The 21,515-nt window shown below is 42.5% G+C and overlaps 1 protein-coding gene across 5 annotated transcripts in view; it reads left to right on the forward strand.

Moving 5' to 3' along the window:
• Nucleotides 1–662: 662 nt before the first annotated feature.
• The window catches only part of ST7 (suppression of tumorigenicity 7), a 262,107-nt gene continuing 241,254 nt past the window's right edge, over nt 663–21,515 (forward strand). For 3 of the 5 annotated variants that reach the window (XM_065883498.1, XM_065883499.1, XM_065883497.1), the window contains exon 1: nt 680–830. In XM_065883498.1, the coding sequence (XP_065739570.1) occupies nt 680–830 (151 nt within the window). Of the gene's footprint in view, nt 831–21,515 lie in introns of all 5 variants that reach the window. The other 2 variants (XM_065883500.1, XM_065883501.1) reach the window with 2 other exon arrangements.

A 21,515-nucleotide genomic window follows, 5' to 3' on the forward strand; every position in this document is an offset into this window, starting at 1 on the left:
CAACCCAAATCTTGCTTAACAGAATGATTTATCTTCAGGCCTACTAAACAGTGACAGGAGCACATCTAATTTTTTTCTAGTTGCTCCGCGTTTATTCATCCCTCTGAACCTAAATTCAGAGAGAAAGGAGTAGAGCGTTGGGTTTAAGACCTCGTACGCTGGCATCCATCATACTGCAAATGAATTTTGGCTCGAGCTGAAGGTAAAGTGCTCAGTCACTCTGTGCCTCAGTTTCCCTTATCTATATAATGGAGATTGTTGAAGGAATTAGGTGAGATTATACAGACCTTGGAACAGTGCCTGACATACAGGAAACCCTCAACATATGTCAAGAGTTTCCCTCAGCGCGCCACTTGGCTTGTCTTTCTAAATATTAGCATAATATAAATGGCATCAGAACGTGAGGGGCAAGGGCCACGTGATCCTTCCACGAAGGCCACTTGTAGGGGCCTTCAGAGAGTTAGCATTAAGGCTGGGAAAAAAAGGCAAGCGCGCCCGCGACCCGCGCGCGATTTCCCGCCGCGCCCGCGTCCCGGGCGGCGGGCGAGCTCCGGGGGCGCCGGGGCCGCGGCGGCGGCGACGGCGGCGGCGGCGGCGGCGGCGCGAGCGGCGCCTCCGGGCCGGTGAATCATCCCTGCAGACACCGAGAGCCGCGGCAGCAGAGAGCAGCGCCGGAAAAATGGCTGAAGCGGGCACGGGCTTTCTGGAGCAGCTCAAGTCCTGCATAGTTTGGTCTTGGACTTATCTCTGGACCGTATGGTTCTTCATCGTCCTCTTCCTGGTCTACATCCTGCGGGTGCCCTTGAAAATCAACGACAATTTGAGCACAGGTAAGGCCCGGGCAGCCGGGCCCGCGGCGCTCGCCCCTCCCCCGCCCCGGAAAGTTAGTGCAACTCGCCCGGGGCCGCGGCCAGCGGGGGCGGCCGGGCGCGCGCTCGAGGACGCGCCGGGTCCCGCGCACCGGATGCCCGCGGCTACCCGCCAAGGACGCGGCGCCTCGGCTGGCGGGGTAGACGGGGTTGTGCGAAGGCGCCTAGCGGCCTTCGCGGCTCCGCGGCCCGGCGACCCCGCGGAGGAGGAGCCGCGCCGGCAGGCGGGCCTGACCGGCGGCTGCCGCTCCTGCGCCCGACGTGCTCGTCGGGCGGCGACAGAGGAGACGGAGGTCGGGAGGGAGGGAGTCCCCGCGTACGCCCCCTTGGCTGTCTGCGCGTGAACCCCGAGGGCTCCTCAGATTTGTACCGTGTCCTAACAAACACGCTGTCGGCTGCGGGTGCAGAGCGTCCGAAGTGTAGTCGGACGAGGCGTGCCTCCAGATCCCGGCGCGACTCGGCCGGTCGCGGGCGCCCCCGTGAGGGTACTGCTCAGGGGTGCCCAGCGGCGAAGACCCCAGAAGGAGTCGACCCCGCACCTGGGGCCGGGACTGCCCGCCTGTGAGCCCCCTGAGTTGCGGGCGAAGAGGTGTCTCTTTTAGATGGGGAGAGGGTTTCTCGAAGGTACTATCAGGGCTATGGATGACGTGTCAGGTTACCAGACGGAATGTCAAAGGGACAAAAGGAGAGATAGGAAATCTGGAATTTATGTTGGTTTTAAATGGTCTTAGCCCTTCTCTCTCCCTTCTCCCCGTCTGCATAAGGCGTTGATAACTAGTCATGTTCAGGATCTTAGATAAAGCTCCACATGCTAAGAAGTGAGCCCCGCCGTGTGTCCTCTCCACGGTCGTAGGTGCAGAAGGTAATTAAACAGGATCTTAAACTTGCAACCAGACAACTGAATCATTAAAAAACAACCACAGAGAAAACTCACACCAACAGTGACACTCCGGAGACAAATAAAAAACGCAAAGTATATTTTGCAGGAAGGGTTACAGTTCTTGAGGTCTGGAAATAGTTGTGCGACTCGTTAGAAAGGTCTTTTCTTTTTTAAAATTTCACAGTAATTTGGGAAATCCTTACATTCTTGAATGAATGCATATGTATTCTACCTAATGTGTGATTTACCTACTCCGGGAGTCAGGGGTATGGAAATGCATTTTCCTCTGTGTTGTTAACTGCACTAAAACAATTTTTAGAATGTTTGAGATAATGTCATTTTGTTAGGTACTTGTTTAATTAATTTATTTTTGGCTGCATTGGGTCTTTGTTGCTGCACGTGGCCTTTCTCTAGTTGCGGTGAGCGGGGGCTACTCTTTGTGGTGTGCGGGCTTCTCATTGCGGTGGCTTCTCTTGTTGCAGAGCACGGGCTCTAGGTGTGCGGGCATCAGTAGTTGTGGCACGCGGGTTCAGTAGTTGTGGCGCGCGGGCTCTAGATTGTAGGCTCAGTAGTTGTGGTGCACAGGCTTAGTTGCTCTGCGGCATGTGGGATCTTCGCGGAGCAGGACTTGAACCCATGTCCCCTGCATTGGCAGGCGGATTCTTAACCACTACGCCACCAGGGGAGCCCCTACTTGTGCTTTTAAATACTAGACCTCATATACCTTGATTTCTTTAACTTGAACTCATGTTCATATTCACATTTGTTTCATAGTATCCCTTGGGATGGTACTCCTGGGGTGCAGATAGGACTCTGCACCCTAGAATCATCTTGCCATTTTTATAGGAGCTGCTCAGCCCTTGGATGCAGTCATCCTAGTGATGATGGCTTTCTGGCTTTTGCATCTGTTAGAGTGGTTGCTTATCAGAGTATTCTTCCTTGCTTTTGGTTTCCTTGCCTTTGGCAAATATATCTCTAAGATACCTTCACCTCGCGGCATGTGGGGTCTTAGTTCCATGTGGGATCTTAGTTCCCCAATCAGGGATGGAAACCGGGTGCCCTGCATTGGAAGGCAGGGTCTTAACCACTGGACCACTGGGAAAGTCCCCAAAGTTTTGTTATCTTAAGAAGTTGCTTGAATATATGAGGCCATGGAGTCTTTTTTTTTTTTTTTTTTTTTTGCCATGGAGTCTTATATTTATTGGTAAGGGGGTTTGATTTTTTTCTCCCAAAAAATTCATTGTAAGGTTTAAAAATTGTGAACGTTTCTCATTTAATAAACATTTAAAATTTTTATTTCAGAACACACATTTGTAATACTACATTTTCTTAAAGTAGGTTAAATAATCATCTACGTGTGTATATGTATGCATGTGCCCATACGTGCCACATACCAATGCTTTATACAGAACAGGCAAGAAGCAAAATACCTACTGGTAATATGTGTAATTTAAAAAAATATATATTTATTTATTTGGCCTCCCCGGGTCTTAGTTGCGGGTCTTGGGATCTTCTTTGCCACATGCGGGATCTTTAGTTGTGGCATGCGGAATCTTTAGTTGGGGCATGAGGGAATCTTTTAGTTGCAGCATTCGGGATTTAGTCCCTGACCAGGGATCGAACCCGGGCCCCCTGCATTGGGAGTGCGAAGTCTTGACCACTGCACCACCAGGGAAGTCCCAATATGTGTAATTTTTAAGGAAGAAAATTGTTAGGTCCTCTCCCAGCAACTTTAAATCTAGTATTTCTCACAAACACCTTTGTTAATTTGCATTAGGGTCATTTCTCATTTGGGCCTCTAAGAGATAGAGGAAATATGAAGACGAGGTATGAGATTCAGGCCGTCTGGGCTGAATCTCATCAGACACGTGGTAGAGGGAACCTGGGACTATTTACCCCAGTGATGCTGGACTTCTGTTTTCAGTGTGGTTTTACCTATATTTTAGTCATAAAAGAAGGCAAAGGAGAAGCACACAGAGAGTACATCTCTCTCTGCCACTTCTGTGAGAAGGTAAGGGGAGAAGGGGACATTGGACCCTCCTATGGTGGAACTTGTCCTTTCAGGGAGATCTAAATGGGTTCTAATGGGACTAATTTTGCTGTTCCTAAGTGCTATGGTGTTTGCCTCTTCCTGTGATGATGAAAGCACATGTCCCTGGAGAGGCTGTTGAATCTAGAGCTGCTTTTAGGAAGCTGTGGGTGGCCCAGGCCTCCTTCCTTAGGGAAGCTGACACTATTGACTGATTTGCAGATATTGAATAATTCTTGCATTCCTGGGATAAATTCTACCTGATCATGGTGTATGATCCTTTTAATGTATTGTTGGATTCTGTTTGCTAGTATTTTGTTGAGGATTTTTGCGTCTATGTTCATCAGTGATATTGGCCTGTAATTTCCTTTTTTTGTGATATCTTTGTATGGTTTTCTTATTTTTTTTTAATTTTTGAACTTTATTCTATTTATTTTTTTATACAGCAGGTTCTTATTAGTCATCAATTTTATACACATCAGTGTATACATGTCAATCCCAATCTCCCAATTCATCACACCACCACCACCACCCCCTGCTGCTTTCCCCCCTTGGTGTCCATACGTTTGTTCCCTACATCTGTGTCTCAGTTTCTGCCCTGCAAAACGGTTCACCTGTATCATTTTTCTAGGTTCCACATATATGCGTTAATATACGGTATTTGTTTTCCTCTTTCTGACTTACTTCACTCTGTATGACAGTCTCTAGATGCATCCACGTCTCTACAAATGACCCAATTTTGTTCCTTTTTATGGCTGAGTAATATTCCATTGTATATATGTACCACGTCTTCTTTATCCATTTGTCTGTCGATGGGCATTTTGGTTGCTTCCATGTCCTGGCTATTGTAAATAGTGCTGCAATGAACATTGGGGTGCATGTGTCTTTTTGAATTATGCTTTTCTTTGGGTATATGCCCAGTAGTGGGATTGCTGGGTCATATGGTAGTTTTTAAGGAACCTCCATACTGTTCTCCATAGTGGTTGTATCAATTTACATTCCCACCAACAGTGCAAGAGGGGTTCCCTTTTCTCCACTCCGTCTCCAGCATTTGTTGTTTGTAGATTTTCTGATGATGCCCATTCTAACTGGTGTGAAGTGATACCTCATTGTAGTTTTGATTTGCATTTCTCTAATAACTAGTGATGTTGAGCAGCTTTTCATGTGCTTCTTGGCCATCTATATGTCTTCTTTGGAGAAATGTCTATTTAGGTCTTCTGCCCATTTTTTTTTTTTTTTTGCGGTACGCGGGCCTCTCACTGTTGGGGCGTCTCCAGTTGCAGAGCACAGGCTCGGGACGCGCAGGTTCAGCGGCCATGGCTCACGGGCCCAGCCGCTCCGCGGCATGTGGGATCTTCCCAGACCAGGGCACGAACCCGTGTTCCCTGCATCAGCAGGTGGACTCTCAACCACTGCGCCACCAGGGAAGCCCTTCTGCCCATTTTTGGATTGGGTTGTTTGTTTTTTTAATATTGAGCTGCAAATTTATATATTTTGGAGGTTACTCCTTTGCCCATTGATTCGTTTGCAACTATTTTCTCCCAGTGTGAGGGCTGTCTTTCTGTCTTCTTTATGGTTTCCTTTGCTGTGCAAAAGCTTTGAAGTTTCATTAGGTCCCATTTGTTTATTTTTATTTCCATTACTCTAGGAGGTGGATCAAAAAAGATCTTGCTGTGATTTATGTCAAAGAGTGTTCTTCCTATGTGTTCCTCTAAGAGTTTTATAGAGCCCAGTCTTACATTTAGATCTGTAATCCATTTTGAGTTTATTTTTGTGTATGGTGTTGGGGAGTGTTCTAATTTCATTCTTTTACATGTAGCTGTCCAGTTTTCCCAGCACCACTTATTGAAGAGACTGTCTTTTCTCCATTATATATCCTTGCCTCCTTTGTCATAGATTAGTTGACCATAGGTGCGTGGGTTTATCTCTGGGCTTTCTATCTGGTTCCATTGATCTATATTTCTTTTTTTGTGCCAGTACCATATTGCCTTGATTACTGTAGCTTTGTAGTATAGTCTGAAGTGAGGGAGTCTGATTCCTCCAGCTCCGTTTTTTTCCCTCAAGACTGCTTTGGCTATTTGGGGTCTTTTGTGTTTCCATACAAATTTTAAGATTTTTTTGTTCTAGTTCTGTAAAAAATGCCATTGGTAATTTGATAGGGATTGCATTGAATCTGTAGATTGCTTTGGGTAGTATAATGATTTTCACAATATTGATTCTTCCAATCGAAGAATATGGTATATCTCTTCATCTGTTCATATCATCTTTAATTTCTTTCATCAGTGTCTTATAGTTTTCTGCATATAGGTCTTTTGTCTCCCTAGATAGGTTTATTCCTAGATATTTTATCCTTTTTGTTGCAATGGTAAATGGAAGTGTTTCCTTAATTTCTCTTTCAGATTTTTCATCATTAGTGTATAGGAATGCAAGAGATTTCTGTGCATTAATTTTGTATCCTGCTGCTTTACCAAATTCATTGATTAGCTCTAGCAGTTTTCTTGTGGCATCTTTAGGATTCTCTATGTATAGTATCCTGTCATCTGCAAACAGTGACAGTTTTACTTCTTATTTTCCAATTTGGATTCCTTTTATTTCTTTTTCTTCTCTGTTTGCCATGGCTAGGATGTCCAAAACTATGTTGAATAATAGTGGTGAGAGTGGACATCCTTGTCTTGTTCCTGATCTTAGAAGAAATGCTTTTAGTTTTTTTACCATTGAGAATGATGTTTGCTGTGGGTTTGTCGTATATGGCCTTTATTATGTTGAAGTAGGTTCCCTCTTTGCCCACTTTTTGGAGAGATTTATCATAAATGGAGGTCGAATTTTGTCAAAACCTTATTCTGCATCTATTAAGATGACCATATGGTTTTATTCTTCAATTTGTTAATATGGTTTATCACATTGATTGATTTGCATATATTGAAGAATCCTTGCATCCCTGGGATAAATCCCACTTGATCATGGTGTATGATCCTTTTAATGTGTTGGTGGATTCTGTTTTCTAGTATTTTGTTGAGGATTTTTGCATCTATATTCATCGGTGATATTGCTCTGTAATTTTCTTTTTTTGTAGTATCTTTGTCTGGTTTTGGTATCAGGGTGGTGGTGGCCTCATAGAATGAGTTTGGGAGTGTTCCTTCCTCTGCAATTTTTTGGAAGAGTTTGAGAAGGATGGGTGTTAGCTCTTTTCTAAATGTTTCATAGAATTCACCTGTGAAGCCAGGTGATCCTGGACTTTTCTTTGTTGGAAGATTTTTAATCACAGTTTCAATTTCATTACTTGTGATTGGTCTGTTCATATTTTCTATTTCTTCCTGGTTCAGTCTTGGAAGTTATACCTTTCTAAGAATTTGTCCATTTCTTCCAGGTTGTCCATTTTATTGGCATAGAGTTGCCTGTAGTAGTCTCTCAGGATGCTTTGTATTTCTGCAGTGTCTGTTGTAACTTCTCCTTTTTCATTTCTAATTTTATTGATTTGAGTCCTCTCCCTCTTTTTCTTGATGAGTCTGGCTAATGGTTTATCAATTTTGTTTATCTTCTCAAAGAACCAGCTTTTAGTTTTATTGATCTTTGCTATTGTTTTCTTTGTTTCTATTTCATTTATTTCTGCTCTGATCTTTATGATTTCTTTCCTTCTGCTAACTTTGGGTTTTGTTTGTTCTTCTTTCTCTAGTTCCTTTAGGTGTAAGTTTAGATTGTTTATTTGAGATTTTTCTTGTTTCTTGAGGTAGGCTTCTATAGTTATAAACTTCCCTCTTAGAACTGCTTTTGCCACATCCCATAGCTTTTGGACCGTCATGTTTTCATTGTCATTTGTCAGTAGGTATTTTTTGATTTCCTCTTTGATTTCTTCAGTGATCTCTTGGTTTTTTAGTAAAGTGTTGTTTAGCCACCCCGTGTTTGTGTTTTTTACTTTTTTTTCCCCTGTAATTGATTTCTAATCTCATAGCTTTGTGGTCAGAAAAGATGCTTGATATGATTTCAATTTTCTTAAATTTACTGAGGCTTGATTTGTGACCCAAGATGTGATCTATCCTGGAGAATGTTCCATGTGCACTTGAGAAGAAAGTGTGTTCTGTTGTTTTTGGATGGAATGTCCTATAAATATCAATTAAATATATCTTGTCTATTGTGTCATTTAACGCTTGTGTTTCCTTATTAATTTTCTGTTTGGATGATCTGTCCATTGGTGTCAGTGAGGTGTTAAAGTCCTGCACTATTATTGTGTTACTGTTGATTTCCACTTTTATAGCTGTTAGCAGTTGCCTTATGTATTGAGGTGTTCCTATGTTGGGTGCATATATATTTATAATTGTTATATCTTCTTCTTGGATCGATCCCTTGATCATTATGTAGTGTCCTTCCTTGTCTTTTGTAACGTTCTTTATTTTAATGTCTATTTTATCTGATATGGGTATTGCTCCTCCAGCTTTCTTTTGATTTCCATTTGCATGGAATATCTTTTTCCATCCCCTCACTTTCAGTCTGTATGTGTCCCTAGGTCTGAAGTGGGTCTCTTGTAGGCAGCATATATATGGATCTTGTTTTTGTTTGCATTCAGCATGCCTGTGTCTTTTGCTTGGAGCATTTAATCCATTCACGTTTAATTATCGATATGTATGTTCCTATGACCATTTTCTTAATTGTTTTGGGTTTGTTTTTGTAGGTCCTCTTCTTCTCTTGTGTTTCCCACTTAGAGAAGTTCCTTCAGCATTTGTTGTAGAGCTGGTTTGGTAGTGCTGATTTCTCTTAGCTTTTGCTTGTCTGTAAAGCTTTTGATTTCTCCATCGAATCTGAATGAGATTCTTGCTGGGTAGAGTAATCTTGGTTGTAGGTTCTTCCCTTTCATCACTTTAAGTATATCATGCCACTCCCTTCTGGCTTGTAAAGTTTCTGCTGAGAAATCAGCTGTTAACCTTATGGGAGTTCCCTTGTATGTTATTTGTTGTTCTTCCCTTGCTGCTTTCAATAATTTTTCTTTGTCTTTAATTTTTGCCAGTTTGATTACTATGTGTCTCGGCATGTTTCTACTTAGGTTTATCCTGTATGGGACTCTCTGCACTTCCTGGACGTGTGTGGCTATTTCCTTTCCCATTTTAGGGAAGTTTTTGACTATAATCTCTTCAAATATTTTGTCTGGTCATTTCTCTCTCTCTTCTCCTTCTGGGACCCCTATAATGCGAATATTGTTGCATTTAATGTTTTCCCAGAGGTCTCTTAGGCTGTCTTCATTTATTTTCATTCTTTTTTCTTTATTCTGTTCTGGCAGCAGTGAATTCCACCATTCTGTCTTCCAGGTCACTTATCCGTTCTTCTGCCTCATTTATTTTGCTATTGATTCCTTCTAGTATATTTTTCATTTCAGTTATTGTATTGTCCGTCTCTGTTTTTTTGTTCTTTAATTCTTCTAGATCTTTGTTAAACATTTCTTGCATCTTCTTGATCTTTGTCTCCATTCTTTTTCTGAGGTCTTGGATCATCTTCACTATCATTCTGAATTCTTTTTCTGGAAGGTTGCCCATGTCCACTTCATTTAGTTGTTTTTCTGGAGTGTTATCTTGTTCCTTCATCTGGTACATAGCCCTCTGCCTTTTCATCTTGTTTGTCTTTCTGTGAATGTGGTTTTTTCCCCACAGGCTGCAGGATTGTAATTCTTGCTTCTGTTGTCTGTCCTCTAGTGGATGAGGCCATCTAAGAGGCTTGTGTAAGTTTCCTGATGGGAGGGACTGGTGGTGGGTAGAGCTGGCTGTTGCTCTGGTGAGCAGAGCTCAGTAAAACTAATCCGCTTGTCTGCTAATGGGTGGGGCTGGGTCCCCTGCCTACTGGTTGTTTGGCCTGAGGCGACCCAACACTGGAGCCTACCCAGGCTCTTTGGTGGGGCTAATGGCCGGCTTTGGGAGGGCTCACGCCAAGGAGTACTTCCCGGAACTTCTGCTGCCAGTGTCCTTGTCCTCACGGTGAGACCGAGCCACCCTCCACCTCTGCAGGAGACCCTCCGACACTGGTAGGTAGGTCTGGTTCAGACTCTGTGGGGTCACTGCTCCTTCCCCAGGGTCCCGATGTGCACACTACTTTGTGTGTGCCCTCCAAGAGTGGAGTCTCTTTTTCCCCCAGTTCTAAGTCCTGCAATCAAATCCCGCTAGCCTTCAAAGTCTGATTCTCTAGGAATTCCTCCTCCTGTTGACAGACCCCAAGATTCGTAAGCCTGACGTGGGGCTCAGAACCTTCAGTCCAGTGTGTGGACTTCTGTGGTATAAGTGTTCTCCAGTTTGTGAGTCACCCACCCAGCAGTTATGGGATTTGATTTTACTGTGATTGTGCCCCTCCTGCCATCTCATTTTGGCTTCTCCTTTGCTTTGGATGTTGGGTATCTTTTTTGGTGAGTTCCAGCGTCTTCCTGTCAATGATTATTCAGCAGTTAGTTGTGATTCCAGTGTTCTCGCAAGAGGGAGTGAGAGCATGTCCTTCTACTCCGCCATCTTGAACCAATCTCCTTTGTATGGTTTGGTGTCAGGGTGATGTTGGCCTCAAAGAATGAGTTTGGAAGTGTTTCTTGCTCTGCAGGTTTTTGGAATAGTTTGAGGAGGATAGGTGTTAACTCTTCTCTAAATGTTTGGTAGAATTCACCTGTGAAACCATCTTCTGTTTTTTTGGGAGTTTTAAAATTTAAATCTTATAATGAAAACTGAATTTAGGAAAGACAAAGGAGGAAACAAACGTATTAGGAATAGCACACAGTGGTTAGTTTGATAATTGATTTTTAATGTTCTGCCCTTGAGTTGGATAGGAGAATGTTAAAATAGTTCTATGATTTACTGAAAATATAATGAACTTTTGACAAGATTTTTAAAAACCCCAAATTATATTGTTACTTGTCAGTTTTCAAGTGAATTAATTATCCTAAAACAATGCTTTTCCAAAAGGGCAGAAAATTAATTGTAGACAGGAGCAGTCATGCAGGATATTATTCAAGAAAAACAGTAGTATAGATTAATCTTTTTTTTTTTTTTTTTTTACCGGTACGCGGGCCTCTCACTGTTGTGGCCTCTCCCATTGCGGAGCACAGGCTCCGGACGCGCACGCTCAGCGGCCATGGCTCACGGGCCTTGCCGCTCCGCGGCATGTGGGATCTTCCCGGACCGAGGCATGAACCCGCGTCCCCTACATCGGCAGGCGGACTCTCAACCACTGCGCCACCAGGGAAGCCCTATTTCTCTATTTTTAACATAAATATACAAACTATATTTTGTAGAATCCTTTTAGATTTACAGAAGATTACTAAAATAGTACAGAGAGTTCCCATATACCTAACATCCAGTTTCCCCTATTACTAATATCTTACATTATTATGGTACATTTGTTTCAATTAAGGAACCAATATTGACACATCATTTTTTAAAAATTATTTTATTGAAGTATAGTTGATTTACAATGTTGTGTTAATTTCTGGTTTACAGCAAATGATTCAGATATATATATCTGAATATATATATGTAATAGTTTGCATTTGCTACTCTCAAACTCCCAGTCCATCCCTCCCACACCTCCCCTTCCCCATGGCAACCACAAGTCTGTTCTCTATGGCTGTGAGTCTGTTTCTGTTTCATAGATAAATTCATTTGTGACACATCATTTTTAATTGAAGTCTATACATCATTCAGATTTCCTTAGTTTTTACCAAATGTCCTTTTACTATGTTCCAGGATTCCATCCAGTATACCACACTACAGTGTTGTCATGTCTCCTTAGACTTCTTTTGGCTGTGACAGGGTTTCATATTTTTCTGGTTTTTGATGACCTTGATAGTGTTGAGGAGTATTGGCTAGGTGTTTTGTAGACTCTTCCTGAACTGGGATATGTCAGGAGTTTTTCTCATGATTTTTCTGGGATTATGGATTTGGGGAGGGAGGACCACAGAGGTAAAACGCCATTTTCATTACATACCATGGGTACATACCATCAATTTGATTTGTCACTGTTGATGTTGACCTTGATCACCTGACTGAGGTGGTTTAGTGTTTGTCAAGTTCTACACTGTAAAGTTACTCCCCTCTCCCCTTCAAATACTGTACTATTAAAATGGAAGTCACTTTGCACAGCCCATGCTTCTGGAGTGAAGTTTTGCTTCCCTTTGTAAAAATAAACAGAGACCACCCAAAAGGAATAAGTAAAGGCTGTTTATTCAGAGCTTGCTATAGCAAGGAAGAACTTCACCAAGAATTGTTCACCATTTTGGAAACTCAGGACTCCAATAGCAATACCATTTGTAGTATCTGAGTCGCTAATATGACATACTTGTATCGGCCTGCATTGGTAGTTGTTGCATTCATGGTGATGCTATGTAAGGGTACAAGTGTCTGTCTAATTCATTAAATGTTTTACCAAAGTCATGAAAACATTTGCATTCTGAATACAATTGTATTATTTTAAACAGGGCCAGAGTGAGGCATGTGAGGTGCCTGGGTGCAGAATTTAAGGAGCTACTCTCTCTCAGTCCTGCAGGTGCAGCTTCAGCATTTGCATGACTTTGCCTTAAATTTTATACCCTGGGTGCCTTGCTTGCCTTATCCCTTATCCTGCCCTTGATTACAAATTGTGTTCTGTTTACTTCTTCTTTATATTAGGGTTAGGATATTATATTGGTTATTTTTGAAATTTATGTGTGAGAGTAGGTAGATTATTAAGTTTGTTATAGGATAGAAAGAGGGTGTTTAAAATTAGTTTTTATAAAAGGTGTTAGATCTGATTGGACTGAGAACCACTGCTGTAGGGCATATATTTGGAAGTGTCCCTTCCTTAGCCATATCAGCATCTTCAGTTTTATTGGATATTTCCAGATTAATTTACATATGATTGTATTTGTCAGAGATTGCTGCAGTAATGCTACATAAAACAAAACAAAACAAAAAAACACTTCAAAACTTAGTGGCTTAAAACAACAAGTGTTCAGGGCTTCCCTGGTGGCGCAGTGGTTGAGAATCCGCCTGCCGATGCAGGGGACGCTGGTTCGTGCCCCGGTCCGCGAAGATCCCACATGCCGCGGAGCGGCTGGGCCTGTGAGCCATGGCCGCTGAGCCTGCACATCCGGAGCCTGTGCTCCGCAATGGGAGAGGCCACAACAGTGAGAGGCCTGCGTACAGCAAAAAAAAAACAAACCAAAAAAACAATAAGTGTTTATTTTTCCCTGTTGCAACTCAAATGTGCTTGGCTGGATTCCTGACTCCAGACATCGGACTCCAGGCTTCAGGCTACAGATTAGGTTAAGGTCAGATTCAGGTCTGCTCCATGTCTCTCATTCTGTTGGACAAATAGCTACCCAATCTTCTCATGCAACATGGCAAGAGCAAAAAGAAGGCAAGTGGAAATATGTAAAACCTCATGTGGGTCATATCTAGAACTGGCCTACTGTCTCCTTCTCTGTCACTTTTGCCTACTTTCCATTGGTGAGAGCAAGTCATAAGCCCAACATCTGTGGGGTAGGAAATATGTAAAACCTCATGTGGGTCGTATCTAGAACTGGCCTACTGTCTCCTTCTCTGTCACTTCTGCCTACTTTCCATTGGTGAGAGCAAGTCATAAGCCCAACATCTGTGGGGTAGGAAATATGTAAAACCTCATGTGGGTCGTATCTAGAACTGGCCTACTGTCTCCTTCTCTGTCACTTTTGCCTACTTTCCATTGGTGAGAGCAAGTCATAAGCCCAACATCTGTGGGGTAGGAAATATGTAAAACCTCATGTGGGTCGTATCTAGAACTGGCCTACTGTCTCCTTCTCTGTCACTTCTGCCTACTTTCCATTGGTGAGAGCAAGTCATAAGCCCAACATCTGTGGGGTAGGGAAGTATACTCTGCTTATTCTGCAGAGCCATCTGGAAAAGTTGTGGATCATAATTCCAATACAGGGAGGGTATGAAGAATTATGACCAATGATTCAGTTTATTACAATGGTTGTACCATTATATACTCTACCAGTCATGTATGCAAGCTTCTGTTTCTCAGCATCTTCAAGATCTTGATGTTACCAGACTTCAACATTTTTGCTAGTTTGATGCATGCCAAATGACATATTGTTATTTTAATTTGCATTTCCAATTGTATATGTCTATTCAAAATATTTACTATATACTTGTTTTTAAAGATTAGTTTTTCTTCCACTATAAAGTCAGTTAATAAGAATAATAAAATCTTTTTGTGATGAAAACAAAAATTTGGAATATGAGATTATGATGGTTGTAATTAGTTACAAACTCTGGCAACCAATTTCTATTCTTTTGCTTATATGATGTCAGATATTCTGAAGAATATTAAAAATGTCTCTACTCTTTTTTTAAATAAATTTATTTATTTTTGGCTGTGTTGGGTCTTTGTTGCTGCATGCGGGCTTTCTCTGGTTGCGTTGAGCGGGGGCTGCTCTTCATTGACGTGCGTGGGCTTCTCATTGCAGTGGCTTCTTTTGTTGTGGAGCATGGGCTCTAGGCGTGCAGGCTTCAATAGTTGTGGCTTGCTGGTTCTAGGGTGCAGGCTCGGTAGTTGTGGTGCACGGGCTTAGTTGCCCCGTGGCATGTGTGATCTTCCTGGACCAGGGCTTGAACCCGTGTCCCCTGCACTGGCAGGCGGATTCTTAACCACTGCGCCACCAGGGAAGCCCTATACTCTGTTTTTGAAAGACCCTTTTAGTTCTGACATTATGATTCTGTGGACATGGTGCAGTTACAATTTTCTTTCTACTTAGTAATCTAATTCTATTGAATCCAGTTAGTAAGTCAGGTATACGCTATGTATTCCAAACTACTCTTTTGAAAACGTGACTGGTTATTACAGAATATGCTGCTGTTGTGAGTTTCAGTAAACGGATTTCTGGGGTGTTTCTCTGGGAAGAGTGCTTCCTCTTTACTGGCACTGCTCCATCTGGAGGCAGCGCTTACCGGTGGACTCCATCCAGGTGAGAGAGGCGTGGGGAGGAAGAAAGGCACCCACAGAGTTTCTGCCTTGTATTGGGTGGGCCAAAAAGTTCCTTTGACTTTTCATTAAAAAAAAAAAAAGACACATTTTTCATTTTCACCAAGAAGTTTATTGGACAGTGTATTCACCGTTTTGTTCCACTACCTTCTGCCATTTTTCAGGCAACTTCGTAATTCCATCTTCCCAAAACTATTTATCTTTTTGAGCAAAGAACTGGTCCAGGTGCCTTTTACAGTCTTTCAGGGAATTGAAATTTTCTCCATTAAGAGAATATTGTAAAGACCGAAATAAATGGATATCTGAAGGTGCAATGTCTGGTGAATATAGTGGATGAATCAGAACTTCCCAGCCAAGCTGTAACAGTTTTTGCCTGGTCAGCAAAGAAACACGCGGTCTTGCGCTATCCTGATGGAAGAGTATACGTTTTCTGTTGACTAATTCTGGACGCTTTTCGTCAAGTGCTGCTTTCAGTTGGTCTAATTGAGAGCAGTATTTGTTGGAATTAATCATTTTGTTTTCCAGAAGGAGCTCTGTATAATAGAGGACTCCTTTCCAATCCCACCATATACACAACATCACCTTCTTTGGATGAAGACTGGCCTTTGGTGTGGTTGATGGTGGTTCATTTCGCTTGCCCCACGATCTCTTCCATTCCACATTATTGTACAGTATCCACTTTTTATCGCCCGTCACAATTTGTTTTAAAAACGGAACATTTTCATTATGTTTCAATAGAGAATTGCATGTGGAAATACGGTCAAGGAGGTTTTCTTCACTTAACTTATGTGGAACCCAAGCATCAAAGCGATTAACATAACCAAGCTGGTGCAAATGATTTTCAGCACTTGATCTGGATATTTTGAGTATGTCAGCTATCTCCCGCATGGTATAATGTTGATTGTTCTCAATTAATGTCTCGATTTGATCGCTGTCAACTTCAACTGGTCTACCCGCCTGTGGAGCATTGTCCAGTGGTAATCTCCAACACGAAACTTCACAAACCACTTTTGACACGTTTGATCAGTCACAGCACCTTCTCCAAACACTGCACAAAACTATTTATGTGTTTCAGTTGAGTTTTTACCTTTCTTGAAATAATAAAGCATAATATGCCGAAAATGTTGCTTTTTTTTCTTCCATCTTCAATGTTAAAATGGCTACACAAAAATTCACCAATTTTGATATCTTTTTTAAAAATGCACACTGATGTGACAGCTGTCACTTACAGTCTAACAAAATTGTTTCGAATGAAGTTAAAGACAACTAAGCGCTTCTAGAGCCATCTTACGGAAGAAAACAAACGAAACTTTTGGCCAACGCAATACATGTAATCCCATTTATGCTGGATCAGACAGGTTAGTCCTAGAATGGTGGTGTTTTCAGAGAAGCACAGGCCATTACTGACAACAATAACAAAAATGAGTGGAAAGAAATTTCATTCTATACTGTTATTTCTTAATGGAGATACAATTCATAACCCCAGTGCATTTCTAGTGTCTGCTTTGTCTGCTGTTCCTCATGTATCACCCTGCCCTTCGTTCTTTCTCCTGTTCCCAGTCAGCCAGGACTTTTACTCTCCTTACTCTCTTCAGCCTCAGTGTTTTCTTACAGAGAGTGACTCTTCAATAGCCCTTTTCTCTCTTTCTACTGTCTCAGGTCCTCTCTTGTCTCTTAGGTCTAGTGCTTCTCTGCCCATTTTTTATTCTGCATCACAGAAAGCCTGGGGACAGTGGACTAGGAGAGTCTCTTGGATTTTGAGGCTGGTAGAGTGAAGATCTGGGTAGAGTATTGATTTGGATTTTCTTTGGCAGGCTGTGGACAGAGTGAGGACATCTATGCATAGGCCACCATTAATGCCTTTTGTGCTGTCACACAAGGAAGGGGAGGCTGGTTTGGGGCTCTAGGGGTGTACCCAGTTCTTCCTGTTGTCCCAGCAGCCCCATGGCCAGGAGCCATCCTTTAGAAAAAATATGGAAGGGAGGCAGGGCCTTCAAAGAGACAGCCATTGAGACACTCCTGGTTTCTGTGGGACTGCTAAGGCTTGGTATTGCCAAGGCAGGTCTGTTCTACAATAGTATGTGGAATATGTTTCTTTTACAGGTGGGAGAAAAGCTGCCTCTTCATCAGGGATTGGTATACCCTTTCCTGCTGGAATAGCACTTTTTTTTTGCTGCATTGCACAGCATGCGGACTCTTGGTTCCCCGACCAGGAACTGAACCTGCGCCCCCTGCAGTGGAAGCACGGAGTCCTAACCACTGGACCACCAGGGAGGTCCCCAGAACAGCACATTCTTACGTGACTTGATACTCACATGTTCAGGTCTTTTCTGTGTGATTCTTTCACTTTTAAGTGTGACTTTTAGAACTCCCACGGCTTAGTTTTGGTGAATCCCTCCCCGCATCCCCCACCCCTTAAATACCTTTGCACAGTTGTCCTCACTGCAGCTACATCAGGGCCATCATGCCTGCTTGGCTTGGTCCTAGAGCGGTGATTTTAATCTGGAGTGTAGCTGACTGGGGCACCAAATCCTGAATGGTAATGGGGTTTTAATCTTGAGGCTGCGGTTTCAGTAGATGGGCTGGCGATGTCAGGATTCCCTTTGACAGACTAGTGGTCGGTGACTTGCTGTATTCTTCAGCATCAACACATTTTATTCTGTTAGATAAGCAGGGAAAGGTTAGTTTTTGGTGCCAAGAGCTTAGTTGAGTCATTCCTTCGCCCCTTCTGGCCATCCTCACATCTTTTGGTAAGACAGGTACACTTACTGGCTGTTGGCAGTCTTCAAAGAGAGAAACAGTAGGTCGGGGAGGCTGGGTCAGTATACATGGAACAGCATGTCTCTTGCCAGGGAAGGGAAAGGCTGCTTCCTGATCTGTAGGTGTGAGGTTTTCTGATGCCTTCAGATCTGCTTTTTCTTGGAGGCCCAGCTATCACAGGGTTAGTGAGGATGAATCCCAGTCCTGATGTCTTAGAATCCAGCATCTCGGAAGGCAACAGAGGAGACCAAAAATAGAATGGACCAATTACCTCTCAGAAAAGGCTAGACTAGATCCTAGACTAGAACATTTTGTAAGGATTTTGAGTGGGGGAAATTAAATGCTTTGATGTATATCATGAATATAACCATTGCTGGCAGAGATAAGGGCACTATGTTAAGGAAGATCCCAGCAGGAAACATATCATACACCCAGACTGTTAATTGAGAAAAATTTAATAAACAAAGATGTGGGCAGGAAAATAAAAAGGGATATTTTATTGATAATAAAGGGTAGTGTACTACTTTGGAGCTAGCAGCAGCAGGGAGCCATTACCATCTGCAGGCCTGAAGGGACAAGGGGAAGTAGCAGTTACTGGAACCTGGAGAGATAGCCCTGCAGAAGGCTGTGGCCTTCCATAGAGAGCCAGGGCCAACTTGTGACTCTGAGGTGAAGCTGTACATTGGGAGCCGGGGAAGAATGTCCTTCCCCTATTCCCTGCCCACGCTCTGAATCCCTTGTTGGGGTCTCCCGTTGGATGAACCAACCAGAGCCAGAGGGTAGAGTGAGGAAGGTGGGAAGTAAGCTAGAGGGGCAAATGGAAAATGCCTGGCCTATCATAAGGCACTTTTCTCTGCCTCCTTGAACCATTTTTTAAAAAGAGTTTCTTTTTCCTAACAAGAGGCATTTCTAAAGGTTCTGTTTTTCAATAATCTTCTTTTCTCATGCTGTACCCTTCAGTAATCTCATGTAGATGAAACTCAAGTCTCTATTTCTTTTCTGCCCCCATCTCAGCTTCCAGGTTTGCATTTTCAGTGGCCTATTGGATATTTTCATTGAGATACAGATCACTAGCTCTCTTCCTTCTCTTCCTCCCAGCAGAGCTCAATTTCTCTGAAGGATCGCACCACTTGCAAGGCTCGTAATAATCTTCATCTGTTATTTCCTTTACATGTATTTAGTTGACAAATCCTGTCAAATTTTAGTGCCTCATGAATCACCCTTCAATTCCTACTTCTATCTTTATTTCAGCCTTTATAATCTTATTACAATAATCTCCCAAATGATCTTCCTGCCTCTAATCTCTCCTAATCTATCCTCCATACTGAGATTTCGCTTTCAGATCCTTTAATGTCTTCCTGTTGCCTAGTAAATAAAATGGAGACATCTAAATCTAATATTCTAGGCCTTCTTCCATTAGCCCTGGTGAACCTTTCTAGCTTGATACTCAGTACTAACCTTCATATTATGCGCTCCACTCAAAATATACTTTACTTCATGTATTGTCATCTTAATCACTTTAAAAATTCCTCACTTTTTTTTTATCATGGAGACTGGATGACACCTATAGTTTACTGATTCCAAATGGTTCCCCAAACCCCCAATTCTAAGTGCCCCACATAACCTATATATCCCATTGGCTCCTTGACCTCCTTGTCCTGTGTTTCCTGAGGACCTTGACCTTTCCTTCCAGAGTCTTACTCCTACTCATGGTACATCCAGGCCTGTCAGCCCCTGAACTCTGGGGGCCCTCAGTCTTCTCCCCAACAGTGTATGTTCCTCTGGAAGCCGAGCCCTTTTATTTGATGCTGGTCCCAAGGAACAACTGACAGTCAATATGGAGGCCCCTCTAGCACTTCTGATTCACTTTTTGTTGACTAAAATTTTTATTTTAAAATAATCTTAAATTTACAGAGAAGTCGAAAGTCAGTACAGGTTTTTTTTTTCTTCCAGAACCACTAGAGAGGACACTGCTGATGTGATTTCCTACACTTTCCTTAGTATTTCCTACAAACAAGGGTGTTCTCCTACATAACCACAGTAAAATCATCAAAATAAATTGATTCTACTAATTAATCAGTTTAATCAGAAATTCCTACAGTACTACCATCTAGTTCTCAGGCACTACTCAAGTCTCACCAGTGGTTCCAATAATGTGCTTCATAGCAAAAGGATCATTTGCACTCATGCATTACATTTAGTTGCTGTGTCTCTTTAGACCTCTTTAGTCTGGAACAGTTCCTCAGTTTTTCCTTGACTTTCGTGACCTGGATATTTTTGATGAATACATGCCGGTTATTTGGTAGAACGCCCTTCAATTTGGGTTTGCCCAATGGTTCTTCATGATTAAGTGCAGGTTATGTATGTACCTTGGCCAGAACATCACAGTAGCAATGCTGTGTTTTTCTCATTGCATCCTATCAGGTAGCTCATGGTTTTTATTTGTCCCGTTAGTGACGAAGCTCATTTTGATCCTTTGAATCCTTGCGTCTGCAAGGATTTGCTGCTGTAAAGTTATTTTTACTCCTTTTGTAGTTAGTATTATGTATTATGTATTTTGTGGAGAAGAGCTTTGAAATTACATAAATTCTTGATCAGACTTTCAATGTATTCATTTATTTCTTTGTATCAGTGTGGACTCCTGGTTTCCTGTTTTATTCAGTGAGCTATAATTTGTTACTATCACTATTATTATTTCGTTACTCAAACTGTCCCAGATTTGGCCCTTCAAGCGGGTTTCTGTATCCTTTTGACATGTCCCTGTCATTCTTTGAGAACTTGATTACTTTCTAAGATGTTCCAGTCTCAGCTTGTGCTTTACCTGCTCCAGCCTTAGAATCAGCAGTTTCTCTAAGACTCCCTTTTTCCTTTTAGTGGAGACAAATATTTAGAAGCCAAGATCTGGGCACAAGGTGTGCTTATTGCTTATTGGCGTTTTGCTTCTCCCAGCCCTCTCAGATGACAGAGCAAGGGAATATATGTATAGATAGATAGATACAGATAGAGATAGGCACATTTACATGTATATTTCTTTATATCTATTTATTCCCTATCTAGCTCTCTTGAAATCATGAATTCACATTGATACCTCAGATTCCATTCTAATCCCTTCAGGGTTCATTCCAGTTTTCTTTCCATATCTGTTTCTTCACTGACGGTGAGAAACCTGGATCCCACTATCCTTAATATACTTTCTGTTTGCTCGATATATCTGTATGTACCAGTATCTCTTAACATGCCTTCTCACCTTACTCTGACTCTGACATGCTTGGGTTATGAAACCACATGCTGAGCAGACCTCAGAGGCCCTGCTCATCCTGTTTGGATTCTAACACCCGATACCTCTACGTTCCTCCCCACTCCCCGCAGGGGGATGGCTTCCTCTCACCATTCAGCTCTGACATCACATTTGGGGCCACTCCCTTTTCTTATGCCCTCCTGACTCTGCTTGGGCTCTGACACCCCAAGCAGAGGTGTTCCCATGCGTGGATGAGCTCCTCACCCTGCTCTGGGCCTCTGTGCTGCTGCCCCCCCCCCCACACTGTGTTTGCCACCCCAGCAGAGGCCCACTTTGCTTGGCCCTCCCTATGAGTTTAGCATGGAATTATTTAGGAGGGGAAAGAGAAGAGGTGGGCCAAACTCTATGATTGTTTACCTCCCTTCTTCTTACCTTTTAAGAAAAAAGAACCAAATAATCTGTTAATCAGTTACGACAGACCTAGAATTTCAATAGACCTGGCTTGTCCTCTTCCATTAAGCTATGCCATCATCTATTTGTTATATCCTTCAATTCTTAAAATGGAATTTATCTAAATCTGCAAAGATGTAAGGCCCTGGAGAACTGGACCTTGTTCCAAAGGGAATGTCTCCTGAAAAGAAGAAGTTTGAATTCAGGCCCCAGTTTGCACATATTCATGTATATGAGAGAGAAAGAGGAGGGGAGAGGAGAAGGGAGGAAAGAGAGAGAGAGAGAAGAAAAAATTGAAAGTTGTGATCCATCTTGTGTAAAGGCCTCTCT

The sequence above is a fragment of the Phocoena phocoena genome, chromosome 9 (genome assembly GCF_963924675.1).
Source record: "Phocoena phocoena chromosome 9, mPhoPho1.1, whole genome shotgun sequence".
Classification (NCBI taxonomy): Eukaryota; Metazoa; Chordata; class Mammalia; order Artiodactyla; family Phocoenidae; genus Phocoena; species Phocoena phocoena.